This window comes from Eucyclogobius newberryi, unplaced genomic scaffold, assembly GCF_026437365.1.
Source record: "Eucyclogobius newberryi isolate DKJ021-1_F unplaced genomic scaffold, fEucNew1.0.hap1 SCAF_18, whole genome shotgun sequence".
NCBI lineage: Eukaryota > Metazoa > Chordata > Actinopteri > Gobiiformes > Gobiidae > Eucyclogobius > Eucyclogobius newberryi.
Window position 1 is genome coordinate 34,606,837 of NW_027315812.1, and position 13,423 is coordinate 34,620,259.

At 42.8% G+C, this 13,423-nt stretch overlaps 1 protein-coding gene across 1 annotated transcript in view; it reads right to left on the reverse strand.

The window, feature by feature from the left end:
* Positions 1–13,423, reverse strand: part of LOC140364855 (kinesin-1 heavy chain-like) — a 137,378-nt gene that overhangs the window by 74,973 nt on the left and 48,982 nt on the right. The window contains exons 9-10 of the mRNA XM_072451239.1: positions 12,470–12,574; positions 7,123–7,268 (exon numbers count right to left, since the gene is read on the reverse strand). Of these exons, the coding sequence (XP_072307340.1) occupies positions 7,123–7,268; positions 12,470–12,574 (251 nt within the window). The remainder of the gene's footprint in view (positions 1–7,122; positions 7,269–12,469; positions 12,575–13,423) is intronic.

The window sequence follows — 13,423 nt, forward strand, 5'->3', positions numbered from 1 at the left end:
GGAAGTGTGGAGAAATGAGGAGGAAGTGTGGAGAAACCAGAGGAAGTGTAGAGAAACGAGGAGGAAATGTGGAGAAATGAGGAGGAAGTGTGGAGAAACCAGAGGAAGTGTAGAGACACGAGGAGGAAGTGTGGAGAAAGTATAGAGAAACGAGGAGGAAGTGTGGAGAAACCAGAGGAAGTGTAGAGAAACGAGGAGGAAATGTGGAGAAATGAGGAGGAAGTGTGGAGAAACCAGAGGAAGTGTAGAGAAACGAGGAGGAAGTGTGGAGAAATGAGGAGGAAGTGTAGAGAAACGAGAGGAAGTGTGAAGAAATAAGGAGGAAGTGTGGAGAAACGAGGAGGAAATGTGGAGAAACCAGAGGAAGTGTAGAGAAACCAGAGGAAGTGTAGAGAAATGAGGAGGAAGTGTGGAGAAACGAGGAGGAAGTGTGGAGAAATGAGGAGGAAGTGTAGCGAAACGAGGAGGAAGTATGGAGAAACCAGAGGAAGTGTAGAGAAACGAGGAGGAAGTGTGGAGAAATGAGGAGGAAGTGTGGAGAAACCAGAGGAAGTGTAGAGAAACGAGGAGGAAATGTGGAGAAATGAGAAGGAAGTGTGGAGAAACCAGAGGAAGTGTAGAGAAACGAGGAGGAAGTGTGGAGAAATGAGGAGGAAGTGTGGAGAAAGTGTAGAGAAACGAGGAGGAAGTGTGGAGAAACCAGAGGAAGTGTAGAGAAACGAGGAGGAAGTGTGGAGAAATGAGGAGGAAGTGTAGAGAAACGAGAGGAAGTGTGAAGAAATAAGGAGGAAGTGTGGAGAAACGAGGAGGAAATGTGGAGAAACCAGAGGAAGTGTAGAGAAACAAGGAGGAAGTGTGGAGAAACGAGGAGGAAGTGTGGAGAAATGAGGAGGAAGTGTGGAGAAAGTGTAGAGAAACGAAGAGGAAGTGTGGAGAAACGAGGAGGAAGTGTGGAGAAATGAGGAGGTAGTGTAGAGATACGAGGAGGAAGTGTGGAGAAACCAGAGGAAGTGTAGAGAAACGAGGAGGAAGTGTGGAGAAATGAGGAGGTAGTGTAGAGATACGAGGAGGAAGTGTGGAGAAACCAGAGGAAGTGTAGAGAAACGAGGAGGAAGTGTGGAGAAATGAGGAGGAAGTGTGGAGAAACCAGAGGAAGTGTAGAGAAACGAGGAGGAAGTGTGGAGAAATGAGGAGGAAGTGTAGAGAAACGAGAGGAAGTGTAGAGAAATGAGGAGGAAGTGTGGAGAAACCAGAGGAGGTGTAGAGAAACGAGGAAGTGTGGAGAAATGAGGAGGAAGTGTGGAGAAACCAGAGGAAGTGTAGAGAAACGAGGAGGAAGTGTGGAGAAATGAGGAGGAAGTGTGGAGAAACGAGGAGGAAATGTGGAGAAACCAGAGGAAGTGTAGAGAAACGAGGAGGAAGTGTGGAGAAATGAGGAGGAAGTGTAGAGAAACGAGAGGAAGTGTAGAGAAACGAGGAGGAAGTGTGGAGAAACCAGAGGAGGTGTAGAGAAACAAGGAAGTGTGGAGAAATGAGGAGGAAGTGTGGAGAAACCAGAGGAAGTGTAGAGAAACGAGGAGGAAGTGTGGAGAAATGAGGAGGAAGTGTGGAGAAACGAGGAGGAAATGTGGAGAAACAAGGAGGAAGTGTGGAGAAACAAGGAGGAAGTGTAGAGAAACATGGAGGAAGTGTGGAGAAACCAGAGGAAGTGTGTAGCGAGGAGGAAGTGTGGAACGAGGAGGAAGTGTGGAGAAATGAGGAGGAAGTGTGGAGAAACCAGAGGAAGTGTGGAGAAATGAGGAGGAAATGTAGAGAAATGAGGAGGAAATGTAGAGAAATGAGGAGGAAGTGTAGGGAGTGTGGGGAAACAAGGGGGAAGTGTGGAGAAACAAGGAGGAAGTGTAGAGAAACGAGGTGGAAATGTAAAAAGATTAAAAACGGGAATATTTTAAATAAATAAAGGAGAAACACAACAACAAAACAGAAAAAATGAATAAATAGGACTGCCCCAAATAAATTGTCTGTTTGCTGTAACCCGACCCAACATTTTTCAAGTGGGTCGGTCGGTAGGTAAATTCTTTTTTTTTTACTTTGAAGGCAAAAAAAAGATCCAAATCATCGCCATTTTTGACCACCAAGGGTCAGAGGCTTCAACAGTCCAGAGGTCAGGCTTCAACAGTCCAGAGGTCAGGCTTCAACAGTCCAGGGGTCAGGCTTCTACAGTCCAGGGGTCAGGCTTCAACAGTCCAGGGGTCAGGCTTCAATAGTCCAGGGGTCAGGCTTCAACAGTCCATGGCTCAGGCTTCAACAGTCCATGGCTCAGGCTTCAACAGTCCAGGGGTCAGGCTTCAATAGTCCAGGGGTCAGGCTTCAACAGTCCATGGGTCAGGCTTCAACAGTCCAGGGGTCGGGCTTCTACAGTCCAGGGGTCAGGCTTCTACAGTCCAGGGGTCAGGCTTCAATAGTCCAGGGGTCAGAGGCTTCAACAGTCCAGGGGTCAGACTTCAACCCGATCGGGAGACAAAATCTCAGACTAAATCTCCAGATTTTAAGATATTTCAATCGACCTTTTGTACATTGTTATCCTTTATTTTGTGGTGAAGGCGAGCGGGGGGAACATGCGGGGGACACGGGCGCCATCATGTTTGTTGTGATGACGCTGCTGGGCATGTTTTAATCCCAAATTTAACATGAAGCGACACCATGATGCAGAACGGCATGAGCGGTGGGCAGCTCAGTGGTACTGACAGAGGCAAACTAACAGGTTAAAGACAATATAGCTTCCCTCCTGCAGGGTCTATTTAACACAGAAGCATATGGAGGACCGAAATTGTAAGCGCAAATGCGTTGCGCAGTGCATTATTTGTCCCTTGGGATGAAAAATAAATTCACCTGCGTGATAACATTTTTCCACACGCGCTTTTGGAAAGAACGGTCGGTGAGTCGGCAAAATATTAGTAAAATAAAATAATTTGGCGTCATTTTGACAAAATGCTGATATTTGTGTTTCAGTCGGCTAGTTTTATACCAGGTCGGTCGGGTTACGGCAAACAGACATATTATTTTGCCCAGCCTAAGGGAAAATTGAAAAAACAAAAAAACAATGGGAAAATGAAAATTAAAACAGAAAATATCAACAAACACAAATTTGAGATGTTTGGACTTTTGATAGTTTGGTACAAAAGTCAATATTTGCCTTTTTTAGATAATTTTGTGGATGAGTTCGAGGTTAGCTGTAGAAACATCAAAGTGTGTCTTATTTTGAATTTTTCATTTGCAAGTTCTGATGTTTTGGATCTTTGAGAACTGAAAATGTGTTGTACATAATGCATTTTATCATCTATTTTATATCAGAAGAACTTTTTATCTGAGTTTCAATAAAAAAATGTTTTTGTTTGTTTTCATTTTCTTTGTTCTTCCTCTGGATTTTGTAGATTGTCCTGGTGGAGAAGGAGGGTCTAAGGACAGAGGACCCTGTGACGTCGTCCCTCGTCCCTATGGACATTGTTTAATCTGTTTTTCACTCTCGCCCTCCGAGACAACTGTTGTGATTTTGGGCGTTATAAAAATATATTTCAATTAAATTGAATTAAATTGAAATACTCCCAAACTTGATCCACAATGATCAGACAGGATTTATAAGCAAAGACAGGATAACACAAGACGATCTCTACACATAATGAATAATTTACCAAAGCAACAAGACAAAGCTGTGATCTGTGTGAGAGCTTTGATTCTGTTAGCTGGTCTTATTTAAGGTGCTGAACACATTTCAAACAGACGACTTAATTGTAATTTACGCTGGTCCAACATCAAGAATTCAAATCGATGACAGATCTTCTGACTCTGGAGAGAAGGATGAGACAGTGTTGTGCCTGCTCCCCCCTCCTGTTTACTCTGTATCTGGAACCATTGGCCCAATATATTAGACAAACAATCAAAAACAATTCATGGTGTTACAGTTGATGGGATGGAAAAAAACACTCTGGACATATATGAAGCACAAATAGCAATGTAAGAAGGTTAAAAGCTCTGAAAAGTTGATTTTGCATGTTATGGGACCTTTAACCTTAACCCTAACCTTAACCCTAACCCTAACCCTAACCCTAACCCTAACCTTAACCCTAACCCTAACCCTAACCCTAACCCTAACCCTAACCTTAACCCTAACCTTAACCCTAACCCTAACCCTAACCCTAACCTTAACCCTAACCTTAACCCTAACCCTAACCTTAACCCTAACCTTAACCCTAACCTTAACCCTAACCCTAACCCTAACCCTAACCCTAACCCTAACCCTAACCTTAACCCTAACCTTAACCCTAACCCTAACCCTAACCCTAACCTTAACCCTAACCTTAACCCTAACCCTAACCTTAACCCTAACCTTAACCCTAACCTTAACCCTAACCCTAACCCTAACCCTAACCTTAACCTTAACCTTAACCTTAACCCTAACCCTAACCCTAACCTTAACCCTAACCTTAACCCTAACCCTAACCTTAACCCTAACCTTAACCTTAACCTTAACCTTAACCCTAACCCTAACCTTAACCTTAACCCTAACCTTAACCCTAACCCTAACCCTAACCCTAACCCTAACCCTAACCCTAACCCTAACCCTAACCCTGTAAGAAGGTTAAAAGCTCTGAAAAGTTGATTTTGCATGTTATGGGACCTTTAACCTTAACCCTAACCTTAACCCTAACCCTAACCTTAACCCTAACCTTAACCCTAACCCTAACCCTAACCCTAACCTTAACCCTAACCCTAACCCTAACCCTAACCCTAACCTTAACCCTAACCTTAACCCTAACCCTAACCCTAACCCTAACCCTAACCCTAACCTTAACCCTAACCTTAACCCTAACCCTAACCTTAACCCTAACCTTAACCCTAACCTTAACCCTAACCCTAACCCTAACCCTAACCTTAACCTTAACCCTAACCCTAACCTTAACCCTAACCTTAACCCTAACCCTAACCTTAACCCTAACCTTAACCTTAACCTTAACCCTAACCTTAACCTTAACCCTAACCTTAACCCTAACCCTAACCCTAACCCTAACCCTAACCTTAACCCTAACCCTAACCCTAACCTTAACCCTAACCTTAACCCTAACCTTAACCCTAACCCTAACCCTAACCTTAACCCTAACCCTAACCTTAACCCTAACCTTAACCCTAACCTTAACCCTAACCTTAACCCTAACCCTAACCTTAACCCTAACCTTAACCCTAACCTTAACCCTAACCCTAACCCTAACCCTAACCCTAACCTTAACCTTAACCCTAACCCTAACCCTAACCTTAACCCTAACCTTAACCCTAACCCTAACCTTAACCCTAACCTTAACCTTAACCTTAACCCTAACCCTAACCTTAACCTTAACCCTAACCTTAACCCTAACCCTAACCCTAACCCTAACCTTAACCCTAACCTTAACCCTAACCTTAACCCTAACCCTAACCTTAACCTTAACCCTAACCCTAACCCTAACCTTAACCCTAACCTTAACCCTAACCTTAACCTTAACCCTAACCTTAACCTTAACCCTAACCTTAACCTTAACCTTAACCTTAACCTTAACCTTAACCTTAACCTTAACCCTAACCTTAACCTTAACCTTAACCTTAACCTTAACCTTAACCTTAACCCTAACTTAAGCCTAACCTTAACCTTAACCCGGCAGTTTCAGGAGCCGCGGCGCGCGGCCGGCACAAAAATAACATGGCAGTTTCGTTATAAATATTTTCAGTTGTCTATAACAAATAAAAAGTCTTTTATGAATTTTTAAAAGTGTAAATTGGAGAGGGCACTAGAGAGCCATTTTATTAGCTACATTTGCATATCATCGCGTTCAGCTTGGAAATCTTCACAAACTTTTCCAAAAATTGCGATCTTGTTTAAAATTCACAATGACCATACTCAAAAGCGTATCAGCATAAAATGAACAACATTTCATTGCCCATGGAGTCAGTGTCTTTTGGCCAATGAAAACTGTAGGAGGAGATGCCAAAAGTACGACGAGGTGCACATTTTCAGCGCTGTCTTTGATCCAATATGGCCGACTTCCTATATGACTTAGAGCAGGGTCATAATATATATATTTTTAATCTCCTCCCATGAACTATTTTTTGGAGTGAGCGTCATATTTTTACGGCCACTTTTTTGGGCGTCGGAGCCCCATTGGTCCCATGTTAATACATTTTTGAGGTGGCGTTGCTGAGTCGTCTTTCAATATTTTTGCACGGGGTCTTCAATCCAAATTAGAACTCACTGAGATCAAATTTTTGACACCGCTACTAGCATATCCGTCCTTGTTTACTCATTTTTTTTTTGCATTTGTCCAGCTCTTGGATACAATACGATTCTTGTTCTTCGGCTCAGAACTAATAATAATAAGAAAAAACTGACGAAGAACAATAGTAAACATAATTTCAGTTATTACAGACATCTATGTAGTTTAGTTGTGGGAGTCCCAAATTGTTTTCATGGTTATTTTGGGGGTCCAGGCCTGAAATGTTAGGGAACCCCTTGTCTAGGGTATCATGACCAGTTGATAAGTGTGTGATGTGTGAATCGAAGCTACAAAACATCTAGTATTTAGCATTAACACTGATGTTTTTGCTCCTTTATTTGCTACTGAAAATAGCTATCATACGCCACCAAGCACACTTTTGGCAAACATTGATAAGCAACATTTACGTTGAGCAGTTCACCTGCCGGGATGAACTGTCTCTGGATGAACCACCTTCTCTCCTCCTGACTGGCTCCACAGTTTATCTGTAAATTGAAGCGCGTCAGCCTGTCTGTTCCTTGGAGTCGTAGCTCCCCTTCACTATGGTTCTCCTCGTGGTTTCTATTTTCTTTCAAAGGGTTTTGTAGTTTTTCGTTGGAGAGAAGGAGGGATTAAAGACAAGGGATCTTGGGACTTTAGCTAATTCCACATGAACATTATTGAATCTGTTTTTTGATGTCGCCCTTCAAGGCAATTGTTTTTGTAATTTTGCCGAAACAAAAATAAATAGAAATGAGTTTACATGCATTTTGAAAAACCTGTTTAAATTAAACTAGGCCACTTATCCGTTGACCTGGTGTGGTAACATAGTGAATGTTACCTCTGTCCGAAGAGCAGGGTGGAACGGGTTTCAACATCATTGAATTCCGAAGGGGAGCAGCAGATGACCATGGTGGTGCGACAGTTTCCTCCAAGAGAGTCCTGCAGGATCCGTGTCATCTTACTGTCTCGGTACGGGACATAGGCCTAAGATAACGCAGATACAACCACTGTTACTGTCGGCACGCAAACATCTAACAAATGACAAGGTTCTACAATAACACTAGACCATTCTCTTATTTGAAATATATTTTATTTATTGTAAATTTTACAGACACAAAAGCTCCTGACCATGGAGGGTTCCATCCCAAATCCAGCACCCTAAGACTGTACACTAGCTGTAAGGAAGTAGGACCGAGGACTAGTGAGTGTGAGAGCCACTATCCAGGACGAAACGTCCAAGACCCATAAGTACCTCAAGGAGAAGGCTCCTAAAGATGACGTGCTCAGTGAATGTCTCAGGCAATGAGGAACAGAGGGTGAGGTGCTGGGGGCGGGACCATTATGGGAGGACACGCCCCTACATGGGATGTACCACCTGAACATAACTGAAGTGGCTGATATCACAAAATCCTACCAATGGTTAGAAAGAGCCGGTCTGAAGGACAGAGGCCCTGATCATGGCAGGACAGGAGCAGGCCCTGAACACCAGATCAATAGAGGCCCAGATCTACCACACCAGACAAGACCCAAGGTGTAGGCTGTGCAAAGGGGCCCCTGAGACAAGACCCCAAGGTGTAGGCTGTGCAAAGGGGGCCCTGAGACAAGACCCCAAGGTGTAGGCTGTGCAAAGGGCCCTGAGACAAGACCCCAAGGTGTAGGCTGTGCAAAGGGCCCTGAGACAAGACCCCAAGGTGTAGGCTGTGCAAAGGGCCCTGAGACAAGACCCCAAGGTGTAGGCTGTGCAAAGGGTCCTGAGACAAGACCCCAAGGTGTAGGCTGTGCAAAGGGGCCCTGAGACCATCCCACACATAACTGCAGGTGCAAGATGCTGGCAGGGACAGCACACCCTCGCTGTGTGAAGGAGACGTTTCGCAGGTCTTTCCTTCTGCTGCTGTCAGACTCTAACAAACACTGTCATACCCATGTGCAATACTGTTATACCCATGTGCAATACTGACATACCCATGTGCAATACTGTCATACCCATGCGCAATACTGACATACCCATGTGCAATACTGTCATACCCATGTGCAATACTGACATACCCATGTGCAATACTGTCATACCCATGCGCAATACTGACATACCCATGTGCAATACTGTTATACCCATGTGCAATACTGACATACCCATGTGCAATACTGTCATACCCATGCGCAATACTGACATACCCATGTGCAATACTGACTTAATCGTGTGCAATACTGTCATACCCATGTGCAATACTGTCATACCCATGTGCAATACTGACATACCCATGCGCAATACTGACATAATCATGTGCAATACTGACTTAATCATGTGCAATACTGTCATACCCATGTGCAATACTGTAATACCCATGTGTAATACTGTCATACCCATGTGCAATACTGTCATACCCATGTGCAATATTAAAATAATCATGTGCAATACTGACTTAATCATGTGCAATACTGTCATACCCATGTGCAATACTCACATACCCATGTGCAATACTGACATACCCATGTGCAATACTGACATACCCATGTGCAATACTGTCATACCCATGTGCAATACTGTCATACCCATGTGCAATACTGTCATACCCATGCGCAATACTGATAATCATGTACAATACTGACTTAATCGTGTGCAATACTATCATACCCATGTGCAATACTGACTTAATCATGTGCAATACTGACTTAATCATGTGCAATACTGTCATACCCATGTGCAATACTGACATACCCATGTGCAATACTGACTTAATCATGTGCAATATTGTCATACCCATGTGCAATACTGTCATACCCATGTGCAATACTGTCATACCCATGCGCAATACTGACAATCATGTGCAATACTGACATAATCATGTGCAATACTGTCATACCCATGTGCAATACTGACAATAATGTGCAATACTGACTTAATCATGTGCAATACTGTCATACCCATGTGCAATACTATCATACCCATGTGCAATACTGTCATACCCATGTGCAATACTGTCATACCCATGCGCAATACTGACATACCCATGTGCAATACTGTCATACCCATGTGCAATACTGACATACCCATGCGCAATACTGACAATCATGTGCAATACTGACTTAATCATGTGCAATACTGTCATACCAATGTGCAATACTGTCATACCCATGTGCAATACTTACAATCATGTGCAATACTGACTTAATCATGTGCAATACTGTCATACCCATGTGCAATACTGACATACCCATGTGCAATACTGACTTAATCATGTGCAATACTGTCATACCCATGTGCAATACTGACTTAATCGTGTGCAATATTGTCATACCCATGTGCAATACTATCATACCCATGTGCAATACTGTCATACCCATGCGCAATACTGACAATCATGTGCAATACTGACTTAATCATGTGCAATACTGTCAAACCCATGTGCAATACTGTCATACCCGTGTGCAATACTGACTTAATCATGTGCAATACTGTCATACCCATGTGCAATACTGTCATACCCGTGTGCAATACTGACTTAATCATGTGCAATACTGACTTAAAGGCACAATGGACGATTTTTCGGCGATTTGAGAACGCAGGCGGAAGTGCACATGCCACTCCCCCGTGTGGACTGATACAACACACACGTGTGTTTGTTTATTAGCGCAACAGAGCTCATCACATCATCTCTCGTCTCCCGTAGATTTCCGTCTTTTATGAGTCAGCTCGAACAGTCTTTCTCCGTCTTCATTTTGTCCCGTACACTGAGGGAACTATATTATGATAGATCCATGCGCTTAGACACGCGGAACCGTGCTGCTCTCGGGGGACGAGCCTCACGCGGCTGCAGGTGAGCGGTAGGTGCGTTTTATGATTGACACATGACAGGACTAATCGGCCGTCCACACCACAAGGAAATAAGACTAAAATTTGGGCCAAAAAAATCGTCCATTCAACCTTTAATCATGTGCACCGTCGTACCCATGTGCAATACTGACATACCCATGCGCAATACTGACATACCCATGTGCAATACTGTCATACCCATGTGCAATACTGACATACCCATGTGCAATACTGACATACCCATGTGCAATACTGTCATACCCATGCGCAATACTGACATACCCATGTGCAATACTGACATACCCATGTGCAATACTGTCATACCCATGTGCAATACTGACATACCCATGTGCAATACTGACATATTCATGTGCAATACTGACATAATGTCAATCATATTGTTGCAATATTCTCCGTCCATATAACCCCTGTAAATAAGAGTGTTACTTTTATTACTATTATTTATTTATTTTACTTTTGATCAAGAATATATGAGATTTTGTCTTTAAGAATTTTGTTTATAAAAGCTTTTCTATTAAGTGTGTTTTTTAAAGCTTTCTATAAGTTATCTGTTCTTTTACTTTTTTACCTACTTTGTGTTGCAACACTGAAATGTCCCCATTGTGTGGACAAATAAAGGCTTATCTTATCTTATACATGGAGTGCCATAACCTAGTGGCTGGCATAGTGAACAGAAACATCTGTGCAGAGGACGGGCTGGAGACCCCAAGGACAAAGTGGGAAACGACCGAGCCAAGGTCCTCTGGGACTTCCAGATACAGACAGACCACATGGTAATGTAGAACCAACCGGACATAGTGGTGGTCTCAAGGGTCAGAGGAGCTGTGGTGGTGGACATTGCAGTGCATCATGGGATGGAAACATCCAGAAAAAGGAACATGAGAAACTAGAGAAATCCCAAGGCCTCAGAGAGGAGCTGGAGAAGGTCTGGAGCGTGAAGGTGTCAGTGGTGCTGTAGTGACCGGAGCACTTGGGGCAGTGACCCCCAAACTGGAGGAATGACCCCCAAACTGGAGGAATGACTTGAGCAGATCCAGGAAAAACATCAGACTCCTTTAACTTTTGCTGTCTTCACGACACATTCCTTCACACGATCGTTAAAACCTAATTATCAGGCCTCGTGGTTTATCAAAAGCTGGTCTTGGTTGCCCAGGCCATGTGCTCTTTCGATTGTAATGGGAGGGACTTCAACCCCTGATCCATCAAGGAGCACAGGGAAAATCGACCCTCTTCCTCCTCTCCGTTTGAGACGTCCAGTGATCTGGACTCCAAATCCAGGATCTTATTTTTCATAGAATTGTTCTCAATCATTACGTTGGCCTGCAGCGCCTCCTCTTGGCCCTCATTGTCTGCAGCTTGTCCATATTGTCTGAAATACGTTGTTCAGCTTCATCCATGCGTGCTGCATCCGCTCTTGTCTCTTTCATCTCCTTTATATCAGAAACTATTTCTTCAATACAAAGCAGTGATCGCATTTCGCCCTCAGCGCCTCCATGTCACACTGCATTTCACTTTTAATTTCATGCATCATGATGGGCAGTCTGTGTAAGGTGATCTCCCTTCCACCTTCGGACAAGTGTGAGCCTGGAGACCTGTGTTCAGGGACGGAGCTTTGCTTTTTGGTCGAAAGTGGATTGCTAGCTGCTACGTAGGGCCTGTTAGCAATGTTAGCCTTGGGCCTGCTGGCCATGTTAGCCTCATTAGCTTGTGAAGCGGGCCGTTTTTCACCGGAGCCCTGAACTTTCAGCTTTGTTTGTTTAGTGGATTTAGCTGGTTACGTCTTCTCTTGCTCCTCGTTTCTTGGAGTTTTATGGCTAAAACTGTACCTTTTAAAAGTACAGTTGTGAATAATGGGCACTTTGACAAGGTGTTATGAAAAAAACGTGAAACATTTTTCCAACAAAATTCTTCCCAGACATTTGATTTCGAGGGCCTCTACTGAAATGTACGCACGTTTTCCCACTCTTCATCTGTTAAAGTGAGATTACCTTCTCTTTCTCATTTGTTTTTAATATATTTAGTAGAGTAGCTGTCTAGATTAACAATATATTGGTATGTTTTATATATTATTCCTAATGAAAATTCTGATTAATAAGCCTTGGTCAGAGTACTGATGGCAAAATATAGTGTAATGTAATATAATGCATAATGTACAGAAACCTGGCACGCCGCCTGTTAGGAATATGTCATCATCACATTCTGGAATATGAAAATCAATAGTTATATACTATACACCTGAAAAAGCATGTCTTCTTTAAATTCTAAAGAGGTTAAGCTAAAAGTTACATGTAGATGTCAACACATTACAAATACTTTGCTTGATGCTGTGTTCACGTCTATAGAGTTCTCTCACCGTTCCTTCAGCCAAAGCAGAGATGACGTTCCCCAGAGCAGACAGAGACTTGTTGATCATTTTGGCCTCATCCAGGACCGTTCCTTCTGCTCCAGTCTTCCCCACCTGCAAACACAGCTACAGGGTCACAACTCTCCTGCACTAATTAATAGCCTGCTTTACAATTGTCGCAATTATATGATATATATATATATATATATATATATATATATATATATCAATTATGTCCTAAAGAATACAACAAATATTCCCAAATGTAATTCATAATGATCAGAGATAATGTATAAACAAACATCAAACACAGTGTACACAGTAAGCCTATTTGTATTTTTATATTGCCTATGGCAGATTTAAATTGCTTTTCTTTTTAACTTTATATAGGTTGTTTTATCATTGTTCATTGATTTCTGTTGCACCGTATCATCAAAGCAAGTTCCTATGTTTGTGAATTCTGGTCATTGGCAATAGCAATAAACCTTTTCTGAATCTGATACGGATCTGGCCATATTTATTTAAAGTGCTCACCAAATTTCAAATGGAAGATTTAATAAAAAGAAATATTGGGGCTCTTGGTCCAACAAGAATCAAAATTAATGGTCAATTCAAGGCGCGCGCGGCGATAAAGGCCCTCGCCACCCTTGCGACCGTGGAGTACGAGCTGCTACCACAAAGAGCACACCTTTAATCCCCCCGCCTACATCACCCCTCCCTCACAAACAGTACCAACTTTATACTACTTCATTCAAAACGCACGTTATGTCCCCTTTGGCTTTTATTTTCAGTGTGATGTGGAGAATAAGTGTGCCAAATTTCAACTGTTTATGAGAAAAACATTTTTTTCATCCCGTTCAAAATTCCTGTTTGCCAGGTTGCCACAGTAACATGCTTGCAGCTAGAGGTATGCTGTCATTGGCTGATCCTCTTCTAATAATTATTCAAATTTATCTACTATAT